This window comes from Ochotona curzoniae, unplaced genomic scaffold, assembly GCF_017591425.1.
Source record: "Ochotona curzoniae isolate NIBS_2020 unplaced genomic scaffold, NIBS_Ocur_1.0 contig_3332, whole genome shotgun sequence".
Lineage (NCBI taxonomy): Eukaryota > Metazoa > Chordata > Mammalia > Lagomorpha > Ochotonidae > Ochotona > Ochotona curzoniae.
Window position 1 is genome coordinate 8,189,669 of NW_024465816.1, and position 20,881 is coordinate 8,210,549.

Genomic DNA, 20,881 nt, shown 5'->3' on the forward strand with positions numbered 1-20,881 from the left:
ACCACAGTAAGGTCATCCGAGAGCTGCTCCCGCACGCACGTCCTTCCCTTTGCTGGTGCTGCGGTGCCTTCGCCTCCAGTCTTGGCTCATCAGAGAGGATTAGCGTTCTCTGGTCTTTACGTAGAATGACCATGTTCTGTAATTCAGCAAACATGCTTATTACCTCTTCCAAGGAAGAGGCCCCGGGGATGCCGAAGCAGTGAGGGCATTCTGTGTCTCCTTCTGAGAATGAGTTCGGTGAGTCAGTGTGAGAATTCCGTTCTGTTCAAGGTGTGGAAAATAGGCACACACATCTACGGATGTGTTCATATCGAGGGGATCTCCCATCCTCTGGTTCACTCTCCAGTGCAGTTAGGGAGGGGCCAGCGGCAGCCTGTGACTCTCCTGTGGCTGTGGCCCCAACGCCCTTGACCCTCCACCTGATGGCTCCCAGGCTGTATGGCGAGCAGACGTGCCCCGATTCACAGCAGCCGTTTGGGTGTGGGATGCTGGTGTCTCGAACAGCACAGTGCGACCCTTCAACTGACTTAAGAGATGTTGTCTTTTGTTTTTGCCCGATGTCTCTGAATTTCAAATCGAAAGGAGCCAATGGAAAGGGTTGGTATGCCCGCTAAGGCTTATCAGGCACCTGGCACTTTCAAATGGCAACTCTGGTTAATAGTGGGGGGCGACTCCTGATTCTGCCTTCAAGGAGCACCCCAGCAGATGGGAGATCTCGAGGCCACAAATAATGCGACTACCACATTGCCCCAAAGCACCACATCTTTAACATGTCTCAGGCTGCGTTTCTGTGGCTTCCCCACTCTCAGGTAGCTTTCTTTGCTGGCTGACTTGCTTTGCTCCATCCTTGCTCCAGCCAACTGAATCACTTATCCTACTTCTTAAAAGACTCTATGGAGAATTCATTGTCCTTTGTAACCGCCGAGTTCCCCTCATGGCTAACAGATCATGACCAAGTTTCCTCCAGACAAGCAAACCTCATTGGAGTGGAGGAGACGCTGGCCTTGGAAACGTCTCACTCTGCATTTCAAGGCGCTGTGGAACACGCTCAGGGAGCCTGCATCTCTTGTCTAGACCTACCTTCCGCAAATGCTACTGCCTGGCGTCTGAGTCTGGGCAGAGGCAGCACTGCTGCAGGCTGCAAGCTGGACTGGGCGGGGCTGGGGGCGGGGCCGGGCTGGGCGGGGCCAGGCGGGAGCCAGGGCGGGGTTGGCGCGCAACAGAAGGCAGCGTTGGGCGGGGCTAGCGGGGGCGTGGCCGCAGGCGGGGCGTGGCCGCAGGCGGGGCGGGACTGGCCCCTGGCCCTTGCTCTGGCAGCAGCGTTGGGCGGGGCTAGCGGGAGGGGCGTGGCCGCTGGCGGGGCGGGGCCGCACCTCCGCTAACGGTCCTGAGGGACGAACGGGCGCGTGCCCGCGGCGCCGCCTGCAGGAGCCCGGGCCGGCCGGGCGCGCGCCGCCGCCTCCCTCGTTCCGCTCCTCCTCCTCCTCCTCCTCAGCCGCGGCTTCCTCTTGCATTTCCCCCGGTGCTCGGACGCTTCTCCCCGCCACGGCGGCTGGGAGCCGGGCCGCAGGGGCCCCACCGGCCTGCGCCATGAGGCTCCGGCCCGGCGGGTCCACGCGGGGACTGTGGCTGCCGGGCCTGCGGCGGTGACCTGGGGGCGGCCGCGGTGATGCCGGCGATGGGGGACAGGTAACGGCGGGGCGGAGGCCGCGTCCCCGGGGAGCGGCCGGCCCGCGCGGGGAGCCCCCATGGCCTGAGGGTCCCTGTTGCTTTGGTGCAGGTGCGTGCGGGTGACCGTCCTCCCCGGCTGCGTGGGCTGCAGGACCGTGACGGTGCCGGCGTCCGGGACGGCGCGCGACCTCAAGGAGCGCATCTTCGCCGAGACGGGCTTCCCGGTGTCGGAGCAGCGGCTGTGGCGGGGCGACCGGGAGGTAGGCCGGGGGCGGCTGGGGGGCCGGGCGGGGCCGGGTCGGAGTGTCCACGCCGGAGGGGCTGGGTCCGGAGTGTGCATGCCGGAGTGTCCTCGCCGGAGTGTGCATGCCGGAGTGTCCTGGCCCGAGTGTCCAGGCTGGAGGGGCTGGGTCCGGAGTGTGCATGCCGGAGTGTCCTCGCCCGAGTGTCCATGCCGGAGGGGCCGGTCCAGAGCGACCATGCCGGAGTGTCCACGCCTCTGGCTTGCACCGCCCCAACACATGGCAGAGGCTTCACTTCCTGAAATGCTGGCCATCCCTTCAAGTGAGGTGATTCAATTATTACTCATGTATGGTTTTGTTTTTTTCTTCTTTCTGTTACAATTGGAACTGAAGTACTGTTGGGTATCTTCAACTATTTATGTCCGGGAAGTTTTTCTCCACTGCTGAGTCACACAAGTTTGGGGCCTGGAAGGGTCTGCACACACAATTTCATACACAGCCTCTTATGTTGAGGAATGAAGTCATGTTAAGATGTTTGCAGTGCTACTGAGTGGATGGCTCCAAAGTTTGGAGAACGGGGCTATTTCCTTGTCGTGGGTAACCTTTTTGTGTCCAAATTCTCCAGTTGCCTTAGAGGAAGAGTTTCATTGAAGGTGTTTGCTGATATACGTTCCCTTACTTGGGGAAGTAGCTGCACGGTTTTAGGTTGACCAGATGTGGGAAAGGTGTCAGAGTGGTGCAGGGTGTCATTTCCATAAGGCGGTATAAATACGGGCTGAAGACCTGATGCCTCTGATTTTGAGTCCTTCCATGTGGTCTTGACCTCCATATCCCTGGGTCAACTCTCTCTCTTTTGCCCAGGCAGACACAGGTCCCTGGTTAGTCTGTTTTTAGGTTTCTACCGGCTAAATCTATTCTCCTGGTCAGCTCCCTGGGGAATATATTGTCCACAGAGGTAGGGGCTTGAGGACTTTGGACAGAGTTGACAAGGAGGGAAGTCCATTATTTCTTCTCTTCCATGCCTGTCCTGTGTCCTCACGCCCTCCTGGCTTTCTGTCCACCTCTTTGGCTGTTCTCTGGTTCTTCTTTGTCACTTTGTCCCTTTAGGTGTGATCGTACCCAGCAGGTCAGCTGTGACTCTGGCTTGCCATTCGCAGTGTGTCTGCAGGTGTCTGTCTGTAGGAAGCCTACATGCAGGGCAGTGGGTGTGGCAGTGATGGCAGGGTTTCCGGTTGGGTGGGCAGGTGGGAGGGGACCTGGGAGGCCACTGTCCTGATGTGGTTTATAGTGTGAGTCGTAGGCCATGGCTGGGAAGGGCAGGCTGAAAGGAAAGGTGGCAGGATATTGTGTAAAAAGCAGGTACCAAGTGAGTGTGGGCAGGGGGAAAGTGGAGGTCGAAGAAGCCGGACGCCCCAATGAGATGTGATGAAGCCTGGAGTAACCCAGGGGGCTGCAAATTTGGTTGGCAGAGACCAGCAGGTGCACAAGAGAGTTAACATGTGGGCAAGTGTAGTGATTGGCTGGCTTTCTGTGTGTGGCTCGCTGACGGTGACACAAAAGAGGCGTCCGGGAGAATGCATGAAGGCGGAGGGGATGACCTAGATCCTGCCTCTGCCCTGCCCAGTCGCAGCAAGCCGGCTACAGTGGATCACGGGTTGGGGCCTGCTTACGCTGTTGCTGACAGGCATGGCTGAAGTCTGCTTCTGACCACTGCTGAGATGCTGCTGGGTGGCGATCAGCTCAACAGGGAGCTGGAAGGCTGGGACTAAGGCTGGAGGGAGCGGGTTAGGGATGGAGATGGGGTTTTGGGGAACGGACCGACGTGTGGTACTTTCCCCTTCTGTATGGTGGTGAACTGTATTGGAATGGGATGACACCAGCTTGTCTCCTTTGATGCTCGAGAGAGCTGCAAGGGTCACATAGCATGAGTCCACTCTGTGGACGTGAGTGGCCAAGATTTGGAGAGGTGGAGTATTAGGTCAGAATTTGATGAAGGTCTTTGATATTCAAAATCTGTGGGCTTTTTACTATTTTATGCCATATTGAATCTGAAGCACGTTGATTGCGGATAAACACAAGATAAATACACGTTCTTTAGAGTAAAGAAGGAGAGCTCTCTCCATCATTAAAATAAACTGGAAAATTCAAGGACACAGCTTGGGCATCAGACGAGTAGTGGGCAAGGTTCCCTCCTGGTTGGGAGAGGGTGAGCTTGTGGTCACCACTAGGGCTCCCTGCGTGTAGGCGCATCTGTGGGGGAGGTGGCTTTCTCTTTTTCTTTTGCAGGTGCGCAGAGCCTTGATCTGAATGATTGGTGAGAGTCTGTCAGGGAGCCGGAAGCTGCTAACAGCTCCTGCTCATCTGTTGCTTTTGGTTGCTGGGGACTGAGCCACTGAGTAGGTCACCCACCATCCTCTTTCTCTTTACTTTTGCAAGTCCTGGAAATGGTTTACATGAGTACCCTACTTGAAGCTATGGTTTGTGCTACTTCTGTTGTGGGGTGCAAGTGAGATCACACCAGACAAGTCTAAGGTTTATTAAGGAGTCTCTATTAACCAAGCTTGGTGATAACAGGGCCCACTATAAATAGCAAATCACAAATCCATATAGCAGTCCAGTCCATCGAAACCCCAAGAGGAACAAATGGTTTAATCCGTTGAGCTGAAGACCTATGTCCCAGCTTCCCCAACAATATAAGTTATCCCAGGAGACATGCAATGAATACCCTGGACGCTCCCAAAGCTGCAGACATTCACCTTTCCCTGGCTTCTCTGCCCACATTCCACTACTGCTTGGCCTCCCCTCTCCTGGGACTCTGGATAGTGCATACATTAGAAGCCAGACAGCAAGCAGGTACTGGGGAGGCCAAGAGTCAGAGTGCTAGAGTGAAGGAGGCGCATAAGCAAGAGGCACTTAACCAAGTTAAGGCCCCTCCTTACCTCGGGCCTTTATGGGGGCCTGCGAAGGGAGTGGTTACACAACAGTGCAATGTCGCCCCATCTCAGGTTCCAAGTGGTGATAGGTGAGAGTCATAGGTGGCCAGGAGGGAACACCCGGGTGGTGGGGGAGTGATTTCTAAGCTCCTGACCCTGAACTAGCTGCCCACCTCACTATTTCCTGATCCCTTTTCTTCACTACTAATTTGCACCTCCAACTAAGAAGCTTGAAGAGTCTCCTAACTTGTCTTTTGATTGGTCACCAGTGCCCTTTTCCCCCTTGCTGGCTCCCAGCTGTTGACTCTGAAGCATCTGCCAGCATGTTTGACAGCTGAGCAAAGGAAGATGTGATGGGAGACCCAGGCTGCAGCTAACCTTGCTCTTTTTGCTAATGAGGATGACTGTCTCAGATTTACTAGGGAGACTGAGGTTGTGTAGGCTGAGATTCAGCACTTCAAATTCAAATTTCTAAATACGAGAGATGGACCGCCACAGGCACTTTTAAGACTTCGTGGGGCCCGTTGCACGTGGGGATGAATAAGGCCAGTGTTTTGTTGAATGGGCTGGTATTGGAGTAATTTGGGTTCCAGGCATGATGCACTTAAATAGCAGAACGGTGGACTTGAGACTGTTACTGAAGGACTATACTATTGTAATACTATGTGGGAAAACAGTAGGGGCGGGGTGGGAGGAGAAACCCCTGAGCCTATAGAGCTGTATCATGGAAAACAAAAGTTAAAGAAAGAGAGAAAAAGAGAAGCCCAAGCCAAAGCCCCAAGGGTTGATCTCCAGGCGAGGCAGCAGATCCTGTACAGGGCATCGGCACTGCCTGGTGGCCCTTGCGGATGGTCCCCTCCCTGGGGAAGGGCTGAGGAGCTCGGTGCACTCACACAGTGATTGTCAGGATGGTGTCATCCAGCCAGAGGACTGGCATGCCACCAGGCTTGGGTTGACCTTGGGTCAGCTTTCCCCCGAAGTGTATGCCTGTCTATGTTTCTTTACCCTTTTGCTTTTATTATTATGTTTGCTTTTTTGGTGGTTTTAACAGTTTTATATGTATTTCAGTATACGTTTGTGTACATACGTACATGAGTATGTATAGCTTAAATATGTAAGGATATATTATTTACATTTAGTTGTTCATAACCTCTTTAAAGAATATGGTATGTGGATCAAGCTAATTTTGCTATATACTTTCTATATTTATATCTGTATGTTGTAACATGCATCTGTCTTATATTTGACCCCGTACTGCATTATTAACATCCTTCCAAATTTATGTGTAGTTTATTTCTTTTTCTTTGCTGTGTCACCAAAGTTGGATTATTTCTAAATTTTTGTTAGCAGTAGTACTATTATAAATGTGCTTTTGTTTGTGTTTGCTGAAGCAGGGCGTGAACTGGATTTTACAGGATGGTCATAGCGAGGTACATGAAAGTGGTGTGCAAACAGGGAACTGTAGCAGCATGCATGGCCTTGTGCTGTCAGAAAATAGAATGAGGGTGACGCAGGAGAGGAGGCCAGATGTGAGAACCGAGAGATGCAGGGAGTGAACAGCTGCGAATGGAGACGGGCAAGTTGAACTTGAGAGACACTCTCGGATGGGCGTGTTGGGACCTCGGAATCACCTGGGACGTGTAGGAGACGAGAGAGACAGAGAGAGAGAGTTTTGCCAAGCTTGCCAGCTGAAGTGACACTGTCAATGGATGGGAACACTCTTAATTGGGATAAATAGTAAGATGAGAACTGTATTTTTGAAGGAAAGCTGCTAAATTCACTTTCTGCCAAGTTGAACTTCAGAAACTGTGGGGGTATCGGTGTGAGATGTGTGATAGAACACTGGAAATGCTGCATTTTAAGATGACACGTGTCCTCTCGCCTTGTGAATTGGAAGGGGTCCTCTGGGTGACCTTTGGGTAATGCTGACTGTCCTTAGACTGTGAGAGATGGCTGTAAAATCCAGGAGATGCTGAGCAGCTGTAGAGCAGGTCACTGTCCTCTAAGATGACGTCCTCCAGCCAGAGACCCAGGACACTGCCACCAGGTCACATATACCTGCATGTTGTCTTCCCGGGGTGTGCCTGTCTCTTTGTTTAGCCCTTTGCATTCACTGTTGAGAAGACGTGGGCCTGGACCTCAGCAGGAAGGCTGATCTGACTGTGGGTGCACGCTTTGTGCCACTCTGTGGATCACAGTAGTGCCTATTGTATCCTGCCTGATGCCAAGGAAAGTGGATTTCAGGGTATTTTTCTGGATCTCAGTTCCAGAAAGTTGTGTAACATGCCCACATCTGGGCTCGAAGCCTCGTTTGTCCCTTCCATATCTCAGCAGTTTTGGTATCAACTTGTGTAACCATGTTTTCCAAGATGTGTTTCTAGAAACGTTATCCTCCTTCTAGGAACACTTGGATACTGCTTGAAAATAAGTGAGAACATAGCTTATTGCTAAAACTTGGGAAATACACCTCGTCTGATCTTTTCTGAGAAAGTTCTCATTGGTGTGAATATGTTCACTGCCCCAGAAAGCCAACAAATTCAATTAATTATAAACAAATTATTTTCCTTTTTTAATCCTCCTGGACTTCAGTGCTTTGGCAACGTTGATCAAAAGAGTAGTTCTTGGACTCGGTGCGGTGGCTTAGTGGCTGAAGTCCTCACAGGTTCTTTGTGTGTGTGTGTGTGTTTGTATTAAGGAGTCATTATTAACCAAGCTTGGTTATAGCAGAGCCTACTAGAAATTAGCAAATGACAAGTACATATGGCAATTCAGTCTGAATAAAAAAAAGAATGGCTATTAGCCTGGTCGTTATCCTGAAATCCATCCATTAAACTGAAGTCCTATGTCCCAGCTGTATAAGTTATAAGCGACATACAGTGAATAACCTGGGCACACTTAGAAAGCTGCAAACATTCACCTTTTCCAGGCTTCTCTGTCCACAATTCTACTACTGCTAGGCCTCCCCTCTCCTGGAACAAAGCATCTTACCATTAACATCCTCACTGCCTCGCCCAAGCAGTGATCATAAGGTGAGGAATACAGATATATATGCCATGTCAGGGGCTGCCTGTTGGAGTGTGTTGGCAGGAAGCCAGACAGTAAGCAGGCACTTGGGAAGCCAAGAGTGAGAATGCCAGAAGGATAGAAGCAGGGTACCAAGAATGGTGCCGGTTCTAATCCCAGCAGCCCTGCTTCCCCTCCAGCTCCCTGCTTGTGCCCTGGGATGGCAGTGGAGTATGGCCCAAAGTCTTGGGACCCTGCACCTGCGGGGGAGACCTGGAAGAGGCTCCTGGCTCCTTGCTCCTGGCTCCTGGCTCTGGATTGGCTCAGCTCCAACCAGTGCGGCCTCTTGAGGAGTGACTCATCCGATGGAAGATCTTCCTCTCTGTTTCTTCTTCTCTCTGTACATCTGACTTTCCAGTAAAAATAAAATAAATCTTTGAAAAAAAATAGTTCTCTTTATGGTAAGGATTCTGATTAATGCCTTAACTACCTAAATGATAATGCAGCGGAATGATCTGTAGTCCTATCTGTGTGTCATTATTTAAGGGAAGGCATCCTGGAATCTTTGAAATCTAAGTCTTTTATACAGATTTGAGTTTTCAGGTGAAGTCTCCGTTCTCTGGATTACTCACCTCTGCGGAGCGGATTATTTCCTCATAAAAACATCCGAGCCTTTCACTCTAATTGAAAATAAAAATTAAGGTCAAGTTTTAAATGTAGTATTAGAGGAGATGTTGCGTCTCATGCTTTCTTTTCTTTTTTTTCAGTTGTCTGACTGCGTTAAGATTGGAGATCTGACTTCCGAAAACTGTCATCTTTTTGTTAATCTTCAGTCAAAAGGCTTGAAAGGCGGAGGTAAAAAGACCGACCAATTTTACCAGGAGTATGTGCCGTGCTTAGCTGGGTATGGTCATGTCAGATAACGATGGGGAGCAGGAAGGTTCCCAGGGGCATCAGCCACACCCAGTCACTGGGAGCTGGGGCCCTGCCTCTCGTTGGCATCACTCTGGCGCACAGCTACATAGCTGCCAAGGGCGTGGATCTTTGTTGCTCTTCCGCAAAAGGAAAAAATAAATAAATAAAACAGAAGGGGTGGGAGAAGACTTCGGGGTGCTGAAGGAGCTAATGGCATCGGTGCTGGGTGTGTGCTCCTCAACAGGTGTATCCAGATGTGTGCGTGTTTGCAGCCTCCGTATGAGACTCGTACCTCATAGGAGTGGTTTTAGACACGATGCTGTGTTAACAGTGAAGGGAAGCATGTGATGCTTGGGTTTAATGAAGAATGAGCCCAGAGGAGAATGGGCCAGGGCTAGTTGGGACACAAGAGAGGAGGGGGAAGGAGGCGCTGAGGAGCAGCGTTGTTTGAACATGGACTTGATGACGGACAGTTGTGTCCAAATCATACGAATACATGCATGTTGGCTCGAATATCCTTCAGCTTAAAATCAGAAATGCTCTAGAGTCAGAGTCTTTATGCTGTGATGCCACAAGCAGCAACTTCCACTCACGTGACAGGCCTCGGTCACAACGCAGTCGCACAAAATGTGCCGTGTGAAGTTGAGACTGTGTGTCTGGGGTGTGTGTGAAACCTAATGAATTCGTGTCTGGACAGGGACCCCCTCCCCAGAATCCCTCATTTATATATATGCAAATATTTCCAAATCCCAAAATACTCAGAATCTGAAACACTTGTGATCCCGCACACTGAAAAGGAGCGCTCAGTTGGAGTGATGGGTTTGGATCTTCCAAGGACGGCTTGCCTGGAACATTTATGTAGACTTTTATCTGTGTGATTGAGCCATGACTGCCCTTTGCCCCTCTCTCCCTCTGTCTTTCTGGGACTTCTTGAAGGGGTCCTGGGCAGTCAGTGTCAGAAGGGCTGGTGTAGTGGGGGCTCCAGCTTAATTCAGACAGACAGTGGCTGCTGAATTTCCCAAGCATCAGAGCGCCGGCCGACGTTGAGGGTGTTCGGCATGTGGTGTCTCCGGTCTGACTCAGCAGCCACGCACCCACAAGGTAACTGACAAAACAGCACCAGTTTTTCATTGTTTTGGGAAAATCGCAGCACTCGCTCCTGCCCTTCCCCCATGCTCTTAATTTTTGAATGAATAACCTTTTGTGATAGTTTTTGTAGTTTTGAATGTTCTCAGAAACACAATTTTTAGTTCAGTTAAAAATCTCAACGCTTGGTACAGTGGAGTCTGCTATACATGCTACTGAACTGCTGATGTAGCTCTCTGTACCAGGGCGCTGCAGTGAGGGGTCTGATACCATAGCTTGTAACAGTCACACTTTGTCTTAGAACCAACATACTCATTGGTGATAAGTCAGTATGATTTTTTTCATAAATCATTTAAAAATATGTCCTGTATTTTAGGTCGCTTTGGTCAAACAACCCCACCACTGGTTGATTTTCTCAGGGACATTTTAAGAAGATACCCAGAAGGAGGCCAGATTCTTAAGGTAACACACACGGGTACAGCTCCTGTGTGCTTTTCCTTATCGGTGCTTGGCATAGTTACTGAGAGATCCTGGAGGTGTTTGCATTACTAAAGTGTTGTCAGGCCCGGAGTGGTTGTGTTTGCTTTCCTCCATGACTGCAGTCAGTACAAGTGCAACTCCCAGGACCAGGAGACACACCAGGTAGTCACTGACTGATGGGTTAGTGCCGTGTCGCTGCGGCAAGCTCTCCCCCAGAGCCTGTGCAGGGTCACGCCGAGCCAGCAGGCAGGGCACATGGAGTCTGCAGTGAGTGGCCACCGACAGGGGCTCCCTTGAGCCCTGGATTTAGAGGTTTATTTTTCTGGGAGGGCTTATCTAATAAGATAATTATTTTAGTTATTTATTTCTGTTTATAGAATATTTGAATGTACTCACTTACAAACCAAAACGAATTCGAACAATCATTAAAGAAAACAGTAATGGACATTGTGTTTTGTGTTTGAGCTTGATAAGAAATCTTAGTTTACTATAAGAGCTCAGCTGTATATTTTCCTTCTCATGAACTGCGTTTATTCCCGTCAGTCTCCTTACCCTCATTGTATGTTCTGGCTTGGGCGGAATCTCTGTTGCATTTATGAGTACCTGGCGGGGTTAGCTAGGCACCAACTACTGAGTAAGTTAGGGTCTTGGCGCGGTGGCAGTCCATCCAGAAGAGGCACCAGGGTTTATGTAGAAGGTTAATTTCAACATTGTTATGTTGATGTATTGGGCAAATGAGAAGCAAGGGTGTGGTTACAGGCTGTTGTGAGTATAGAGAGGAGTGAATGCAGTGGATTGGAAATGAAGACCTGGCTGGTCTTACCAGGAGAGACATTGTCTGTCCCGGAGAATAAGGCAGGAGGCAGGATGCGGCATGGTCTGCTAGGTGGCTAGTGTGTGCTCCTCCGCTGCTTCCGTCATGTGTGTGATTATCTGGTCAGAATAATGTTTGTTCCTCGGACAGTTAATAGGAATTTCCTCTATTGCCTAGACCTTGGTCACCATCTTTCATTTACTGAGACAGATCTAGAATGACCCGAGAACCAGTGATGAGTTCATTGTTGCTGATTCTTAGTGTGTTCATGATCCTCGGAGGATTACGGCGAGAGGGGGAAGAGCTTCCTGTCTTTGCTCTGTTTTGTTTGTTTCAGGTGTGGTGGATGGTTGGAGCCTGAGGTTTCCTGTTACTTTTTTGCCAGCTGTACTAGCTAAAATACATGTAAATCCCAAATAGATGTCTGAAGAGAAAGTAGGTTCTACCCCTAACTGCTATTGATTTTGAAAGTTAATATTGTGCTTTTCTACTTATTTAACTCTCTGCTTTATATTCCCATAATGGTCAAATGTAAATAAAGTGGGTGATTTGGGGTGCTCTGTGAGACTGAATAAGGTAGAAAATGGGCAGTTACATAGATTGGAGCCCTTAATAGCTTGTAAGAAGGCGTGTTTGGGATTACACAGCTGGTGAGCGATGCCCTAATCCTTTAGAATGCACTGGATGAATCGAAGGCCTGACCTCAAATCTCACTTTTTGGTTCTGTCATCTTTTTTCTGTTCTTATAGTTATTTTGGTTCTTATCGTCGTCACATCCCTGTTCCGCTCTGATCTGATGAAGACTTTGCTTGTGACCATGCTGTAGTATCATATAAGCTCTTCTCATTTCTTGTCCATTCCCACCCTCAATTTACTGATCTTAAGTTTCTAGGTCAGTAAAAATCTAATTCTCCTCAAAGTCTGAGCCTCCTGAGTTTAATAACACACGGCCATTCTAATATTGCTAAAGACCCAATAATTTTTAAACATAATGCTTTTAGTTGGTTTTGTCAATTCAGAAAATTATCACTTACTGATTTTTCCTTCCCCTACGTATTTGTTTTGAATGGCAGCGAGAGATGACAGAGATCTCTCGTCCATTGTCTCACTCCTGTGATGCCTGCTATAGCTGCCGTGGGGTGAGAACAAAGCAGGGAACTGAGAACTTGTTCTGGGTCTCTCACATGTATGGCGGGGACCTAAGGACTGCACTGTTGCCTGCTGCGTCCTGGGGTGCCCATCAGCAGGACTCAGTCTGTACCCTGCAAGGGGATGGAGGTTGCCCAATGACATTTGAATCATGGCACCCAAAGCCTGCTCCTGAAATTTCCTTGCTTTTATATGAGGTCCAGAGTAAGTTAGAGATTGGATCACTGGAGTTTACTTGACATCTTAATGATTATGGGTTGGTTGTTGCTGCCTTCGAGTTGAACAGAATCCGGGGTGGTTGTGGTGTGAGTGCACAGGTCACTAGGCTTGTTGACACTGGCCGTTTTGGTGAGGCTTAGACAAGCGAGCGTAGAACCTGCAGGCTTCCCTTTCCTGTCAGGGTCACAGCCTGTTAAAGGGCACATGGACATTGATACTGCTTGGTCTAGTTTTTTTTTTTTTTTCTAAAAGAAGGTTAGTTTGGTAAGCAAATAATAATGAAGGTCTTTTTTTGCAAATCTTTCACCCAACCCCTATAAATGTGTACAGCTAGACAATGAGTGCGTACAGCTTTGAAAGTGGGTTCATTTCTTTGAATGAAGGTAGAAGTACTATTCAAACGAGTGGCAGAGTTGTAAATAGTTCCAGGGTTAATATTCAGACAAAATGCAGAGTATAAAAAGGTGAATTTTGGGCGAATATAACTGGAGAAGGACTTTTGAACCATATATTCAACAAATTCATGGAAAATGCATATTCTGAAAAAACTAGACATGAATTACAAAATATTTTGCTTAAAAACAAACCGTTTCTCATGTACTTTTTGAAGTCCCCTGGTATATATGTGACAGTTGCTTTCAGTGATGACATTGCTGTTGTTAACAATAATGATGCAAATAGTGGACCTCCTCTAAGTATGACTTTCAAAAGATTTTAGGTAAATAGAAACATGGGCAGAAGATAACTGTATTATTAAATATAATTGTCTTTCGGCATATTTTGTTATCAGGAATTAATTCAGAATGCAGAAGACGCTGGGGCCACAGAAGTTAAGTTTTTATATGATGAAACTCAGTATGGAACGGAGACGCTGTGGTCCAAGGACATGGCGCCATATCAGGGTAAGAAGCAGTCGCGCTGCCATCCCACGTGCTGTGCTTTTCCGTGGCTCACAGCACTCGCACTGCACGTCCCATCGTTTGGACTTCACTTCCTAGCGTCTTGCAGCCTACTTCTTCAGACGTTTTTCTGTGTGTGGTGGGAAGCTAGCTCTGCTTGTGCTGTTTTCAGAGAAAAAAGAATAAAAACCCTCAAGTTAAAGATCAAATAAAACACTGTATAATTTCGTAACCCCTCTTACTCTACGCAGTCAGCGTTTGTATTACCAGTGAGATGAAGGCCTGTCTTCCGCATCATACGTTGTAAGAGGCTGTGATTTTGTGTATGTTTTTCTACTTTATGGCTGTCAGTGCTGTCTGTGCTGTCTGGAAGAAAGCTTGAGGAAGAGGAGGGATGAAGGAGAGTGAACGGGAAGGCAGTGAGACAGTGGTGATGAGTGAGCTCTGTGAAGCCCTGGGTTGGAAAAGTATCCGTCACTTCAGTGCAGCTCTGATGTTAGCCGGGTGGTTGTGAAAGACTGTATGTGATGGAAACTACTTGGGGCCCAAAGTAAGAAGTACCTGACTTCAAAATTCTAGCTCATGTCTAGGAGTATTTTGTTTGTAGCATTGATTTTACCTCATTTTTAAAAAAAATATTGAAGCAAGGTTATTTGGCTGAGTTTGTGCGTATTTATGGATAAATTCTTTAAAAAGTGACATCAGGTTGAGCTAATTTAAGATAACCGTGGGCATGTGAGAGTCAGTGGTGGTGGTCTTTGATACCCTTATTTGAGAAACGTTTTCTGAGGGCCGTCATGCTCTTGCTTGTCTTCCTTCTGCATTCATGTGAATTGTTCTTTTCTCAGATCACAGTTATTTCTGCTTTTCGGATACTTGGTGTTACAGCTCGTATGATCATTACTTGAGGGAGCAATCCCTCAGAAATATAAATTCCAGGCTTGTTTATAATAAGCTGCCCTCTGGAAGTGTGCCGCAGCTCAGAACTTTCCCCTTCATTCGGAAGGAGAGTATGCACAGAGATCTGTCCGAGCAGGTGCATGCGAGGCCGGATGTGCCTCCAGCCTCTCCGAGCAGGTGGATGCGAGGCCGGATGTGCCTCCAGCCTCTCGTTTTTATCTTGGGGATTTGCTAGCTGAAGGCAGAGTAGCCTTGCCTCCCAGCCAGCCTACTGGGTTGTTTTCTTGTTTCACTTTCAGGAGTCAACATTCTTTTCATAAGGATAGTATTTTAGATTTTATTTATGTGAAAGACAGAGTTGAGAGAGACAAAGGGAGAATATTTTCCATCCCCTGGTTCATCCCCCAAATGGCTACAGCCACCAGGGCAGTGCCCTGCTGAAGCCACGACCTAAGGATTTCATGTGCGTCTCCCAAGTGGTAGCAGTGAGCAAAGTCCTTCCGCCTGTTCCTCCGCCTTCCCGAGCACATTAACAGAAATCTGCATTGGAAGTGGAGTAGCTTGGCCTTGAACCTGCACCTTAAAATGGGATACTGATTTTCTAAGTGGTGGCTTAACCACTACGTTGTAATACCTGCCCCACAAATGCAACTTTTTGAAGAAACTACTTTGGAGATAGGGTGGTGGTATTTTCAAGAACTACTGTAAACATTTATTACATTAATGCTTTAAATTGTACTGTAGTACATTTTATTGAAGAATCTAGAAGGTAACCCAAACCACAGAACTCCAAGCAGTAATATTAATAGTACTAAAGGATTGATTTTCACCTTATGAAATAATGTGTGAGTACTTCAGAAGCTTCATGGAAAATGGAATTAAATGAAGAGTGAATTTTGATGCAGAAAGTTTTAAGTCCAAACCTGTTTTTTTTTTTTTTTTAACATTCCTTATGCTTTTCTGGAAAATTCTTTTTTGTTTCAAAATCAAATTTATTAATTCTATTCTTTGTGCTTTTTGTACTCTTGTGTTAACAAGGTTTCTGTATGTAATGAGTTTCCTTAATACATTTTCACATAATTCCACATGCAAAAATAATACTTTAAATATGCCATAGGGCCTGGTGTGGTAGACTAGTGGCTGAAATCCTCACCTTGAAAATGCCAGGATCCCATATGGACACTGGTTCTAATCCCGGCAGCCCCACTTCCCATCCAGCTCCCTGCTTGTGGCCTGGGAAAGCAGTCAAGGACGGCCCAAAGCCATCCTTGAGACCCTTGGGAACCTGCACCCATATGAGAGACCAGGAAAAAGCTTTGGGCTTCTGGCTTGGGATTGGCTCAGCTCCAGCCCTTGCAACCACTTGGGGAGTGAATCATCGGATGGAAGATCTCCCTCTCTGTCTCTCCTCCTCTCTGTATATCTGACTTTGCAATAAATAAATAAATCTTTAAAAAAGCATGCCATGGTTTTCGTGATGGTAGGATGCTGTGATTGCCCCCCTTGTGTAGTCTGTGTTTGGGTGTTTTCAGTACCACAGTTCCATTGCTTCCTCCCTTTCTGGATTTCTGGCCAACAGTATGTGCTTGCCTCAATGGTTGTCCTTACCTTTAACTCCTGCTTACATTTTTCTGTGAGCATAATTGGAATGACAGTGCAGAATGCTGTTCCTGCATTCCCTTCTCTCCCTTGTCCCATCAAGTAAGTGATTGTGTGCAGAGACATCTCTTGGAAGAGACTGAATCCTGGGCCTTGCTCTCACCACCCAGGGCCAGCGCTCTACGTGTACAATAATGCGGTCTTCACTCCCGAGGACTGGCATGGTATTCAAGAAATAGCGAGGAGCAGGAAAAAGGATGACCCTCTGAAGGTTGGAAGATTTGGAATTGGGTTTAACTCTGTCTACCACATAACAGGTATGATATTTGGCCTTTCATTCTTACTAGTGGAAAATATTTTGACTTATAACCTGTAATATATTTGGTTAGTGTAAGATGTCATTGTTGTTTTATAAGCATCTTGCCAAAATTCTATTGGTGCCAAAAAGTCTGTAAGTGAAATATCAGTGAAGTCTTGAATTTTCTATAATTTCTAATGCAAACCAGCCCAAGTTTTAGCTCATTGACTGGTACTGAAAGTTAAAGTTTAATACCCATGTACCAGTAAAGTCAGTATAATATAGCACTATTGTATGTGAGATTTGAAATATCCAAAATTAATATTCTGAAAATTTTTTATGTTGGGAATTTTCAGGCAAATTGATTATCACAGATTTTCATCTATGAGGTTATTTCTAAATGTTTGTGCAAAGTGAAATTATGCTAAGTTTGACGCAAAATATTTTGAAATCCTTTCCTACTATACATAGTTCTAAATTTAAGAAGGTCTTTTCTCTCTTCTCTAATGGAATTCCATGAGAAAATGAAGGTTGTTGCAAGTGGTTCTGGTATCTACCTTTTTATGCCATATTCTTTTTATTTTCTAGAATTTGTAAGTATTTTAAAAATTACTTTAAGATTGCATTTTAATTTTAATGCATATAAAGTCTCTGGCTTGCAATTATGTGTGGAATATTTGAAAGGTTTAAGTAGATGAAAGAACTTTTGGCTGTTCTACCGGAATCAGAGCTCTCAGGTCATACAATATATACAGTTTGTCATAAAGATTCTTTTCTGGAGTTGGTGGCATTATGGCTTGATTTCAAGGGAAGACCGAGCAGGCAGGGCCAGCACTAGGGCTGGGTTGACCATTGTATTTATCATCGTTAGTGTATTTACCATTTGGTGGACGTATTCTCAGACCACTGGCCTAAGTTGAGACTTTCCTGGGCAAGGGGGAAATAGGGTTGTTTTAACTCAAAGACAAGTTTTCTTAAGCCTGTTTCATTTGCTTTAATATTCATTATTAAAGAATGTTGAGCATGTTATATAGTACATAATAAAAGTGTTGGATTATTTTTTTGAATTATGAGCTGAAAATAATAGTGATTATACATTAATATTAACACATGTTCGCCTATTTGCTTGTTATTTTGTGAGTCTGTGATAAGTAGCGGTTAGTTCATGTTGGGCAAAGTGTACATGTGACTTGCACAAGTGAGGAGACACGGCTGTGCAGGTGTGAGCCATGTAGGTAGGGTGCAGTGTCAGTACTGCAGTGTGGTTTTGTCTCTAGTTGAGAAGGAGCGCTTTAGTGGACGGTGTTAACCGGAGGCCTGTTCTCTAACCGGAGGATTTGCTGTCAGTGTCAGGAGTCTGCCTGGCCTGATTGCAGTCTTGGGGGGGTGTGGCACTGTGGAACAGGAACAGCCATGCTTCAGTTGTACCTTTGCTGGATTTTCCTAGGAAATTGGTGGGTGAAACAATTGCTGTGTAAAATATCCTAGAGCTTAAGAGGGTGTGGTCGCACCAGCCTGCACTTGATATGCAGAGATGCTAATGGGGACTTCCCCGAAACTGTGCCTTACATGGAGGTTGGGTGCTAGAGTCAGTGTGTGAGACAAAACATACGTCCTAGTCAGCCCCTTGAAAAGTCCTCGGGAGTGCCGGGGGTCGGCTGTCAGTACAGTGGGTTCAGTACAGCTAGCTTTTCTGCTAGTGTTGAAAAATCAGACTTGGGCTGAGAGATAGGTGAAGTCGTTGATGTAAATGTAGGGTTGTGTTGTAAGTACTGCAGTTAGGCTCAACGCTGTGACACGCTCCCAGCATAAGAAGGACTTCCGCTTTGCGAGGCATTGGGGTCAGGACCAACATGGCAGCTCCCGTCACACTCAGGGCACGAGCTTGCTGGGTGATGGGGTGGCGGGGCGCAGAATTGCCGTGTGTCATTCGCCTTCTACTCTTCCTCAGAGTTTGTAGTTGAATTTTTAATTGTGAGCCACTCTGTTGTCTTTCATTGGGTTCACGTGCAGTGAGGCTGTGGGCTGTCTAAATCCTCTTTTCGTTTTCTGCTCGTGGGTATTTGAAGATGCATGCAAGGTTTTCACAAGAATCATGAAAAGCCCATGCCTGGCATGCATTATCAGGTTAAATCAAAATAAAAAAGAATTCATTTTGATGTTCAAAGAACTAAACTCCAAAGCTAAATTAGTTTTCTTCAAGCCTTTTCAAGGCTTATACTTTATCCTATATAATCTTTTGATGTGGTGACACTATTCATTATAATAGTCCATTGCATTTCGGAGTTGGTCATGAGCATGTTTCTTTTCAGATGTTCCTTGTATCTTCAGTGGTGACCAGATTGGGATGTTAGATCCTCATCAGACACTGTTTGGCCCCCAGGAATCAGGCCAGTGTTGGAACCTCAAAGATGACAGCAAAGAAATTAGCGAACTTTCAGATCAGTTCGCACCATTTATCGGCATTTTTGGAAGCACCAAGGACACATTTATAAATGGCAGTTTTCCAGGAACGTTTTTCCGTTTCCCTCTCCGCTTAGAGCCCTCACAGCTCAGCGGGAACCTCTACAACAAGCAGAAGGTTCTGGAGTTGTTTGACTCGTTTAAGGCGGATGCAGACACAGTGCTGCTCTTTCTAAAAAGCGTGCAAGATGTCTCCTTGTATGTCCGAGAGGCCGACGGGACAGAGAAGCTGGTGTTTCGAGTGACTGCAAGTGAGAATAAGGCCCTGAAGCATGAACGACCACACTCTATCAAGATTCTGGAAAGTGCCATAAGTAACTATTGTAAAAAGATTCCAAGCAATAGCGTCACTTGTGTAACGTATCATATCAACATAGTGTTAGAGGATGAGAGCGCCGAGGATGCACGGAACACTTCCTGGTTGGTGTGTAACAGTGTGGGTGGCCGAGGGATCAGTAGCAAACTTGACTCTTTAGCAGATGAACTGAAATTTGTCCCAATCATTGGTATAGCCGTGTCACTAGCCAGCACAGATGACGAGGACAAAGGAGCCGCGTCGGGGTTCTCAGGAAAAGCATTTTGTTTTCTTCCCTTGCCCCCTGGCGAGGAAAGCAGGACTGGACTCCCCGTTCACATCAGTGGCTTCTTTGGCCTGACTGACAACCGGAGGAGCATCAAGTGGAGAGAGCTGGACCAGTGGAGGGATCCCGCCGCCCTGTGGAATGAGCTGCTTGTTGTAAATGTTGTCCCCAAAGCTTATGCCACACTCATCTTAGATTCCATCAAGCGACTGGAGACGGAAAAGAGTTCTGATTTCCCCTTGTCTGTTGGTACCATCTACAAGCTGTGGCCGGAGGCAAGCAAGATCAAGGTCCACTGGCAGCCCGTGCTGGGCCCTCTGTTCAGTGAGCTCTTCCAGAACGCTGTCATCTACACCATCAGCCACGAGTGGGTCAAGTTGGAGCAGGTGTACTTCTCAGAACTTGATGACAGTTTGGAATACACGAAAGCTGTGCTCAACTACCTCCAGAGCTCAGGGAAGCACATTGCCAAGGTGCCAGCCAACCTGCTTGCTGCCGTGGAGCTCGCAGCCGGCCCCGGAGTGACGCCCGCGAGGAAGGTGACACCCGCCTGGGTGCGGCAGGTGCTGCGGAAGGCTGCGCACGTGGGCAGTGCCGAAGACAAGCTCCGCCTTCTCGAGTTTGTGCTTTCTGACCAGGCCTACAGTGAACTGCTGGGGCTGGAGCTGCTACCATTACAAAATGGAAATTTCGTCCCCTTTTCCTCTTCCGTATCTGATCAAGATGTTATTTATATTACCTCAGAAGAATTCCCAAGGTAGATGACATTTCTGAAATGTTTGTTAACCCTGGGGCTCGCTGCCCCTGCTCACGTTTAGATCTGTTTGTTGTGAATTTGTCAGTTATCCAAAAGATTTTTGCAGAAATATCTTGTAAAATGCTCAAGGATGTGTTTCATAGTTTTATTTATGAGGTAGAGAGAGGGAACGAGTGAGTACCCCTCTACTTTTACAGTCCTTAAAGTGCCTGTAAAAGCAGGGGCTGAGTCTGGGGCCAAAGGCAGGTGCTGGAAACTCAGACTGCCCTTCCGCTTAGGGAGTGGGCATCGTTGACGGAGCCGTGTCTGCTGAAGCGAGGCCAGGTGCTGAAGCGAGAGCCAGGGAGCCTCCTTGTACTGCCGTGTGGGCTGCAGGCATCCTGGCTGCATGTGAACCCCTGGGCTCGGTGCTCACCCCTGAAGAGGAAAAGCACTGAAAACTTTATAAGTTAAAAAGTTATCTCTACGGAATGTTTTTTTTTTTTCCTTTGGAAATTTCAATAGCAGGCCTTGGAAATAGTGATCATAAAATGCTAATGATTAATTAGGTGAGAATATTTACTAATAAATTATTTTGATGAAATTTAATTTCAGTGTGTGGCACTTTTATAACTGAGAGTGCGTGCTGGCATTCAAGGAGCTAAAATGCATTGTATTCCTTGATGCTAAGAGTGTTTCTGAATCTGTGTGGTTCCTGATGTGCTCGTGTTTAAAGCAAAATCCAGAGAATATTTAGTCAGGAAGTATTTTCATTTGATGCGTATATGATCACTCAGGTAAAATCAAATAGCAGGTTATTTTATTGACCCTCTGGCTTGAAAATTGTTGATCTTTCTTAAACGTTGGAACATTTGGAAGATTATGGTGATTCT

General features: G+C 47.1%; 1 protein-coding gene across 5 annotated transcripts in view; it reads left to right on the forward strand.

The window, feature by feature from the left end:
- Positions 1-1,613: 1,613 nt before the first annotated feature.
- Positions 1,614-20,881, forward strand: part of SACS (sacsin molecular chaperone) — a 43,685-nt gene continuing 24,417 nt past the window's right edge. For 2 of the 5 annotated variants that reach the window (XM_040979880.1, XM_040979885.1), the window contains exons 1-7: positions 1,614-1,689; positions 1,781-1,931; positions 8,617-8,704; positions 10,227-10,312; positions 13,303-13,414; positions 16,081-16,227; positions 18,521-20,009. In XM_040979880.1, coding sequence (XP_040835814.1) covers positions 1,670-1,689; positions 1,781-1,931; positions 8,617-8,704; positions 10,227-10,312; positions 13,303-13,414; positions 16,081-16,227; positions 18,521-20,009 — 2,093 coding nt within the window. In that variant the 5' untranslated portion in view covers positions 1,614-1,669. Of the gene's footprint in view, positions 1,690-1,780; positions 1,932-7,810; positions 7,876-8,245; positions 8,250-8,616; positions 8,705-10,226; positions 10,313-13,302; positions 13,415-16,080; positions 16,228-18,520; positions 20,010-20,881 lie in introns of those variants that run through there. The other 3 variants (XM_040979882.1, XM_040979883.1, XM_040979881.1) reach the window with 3 other exon arrangements.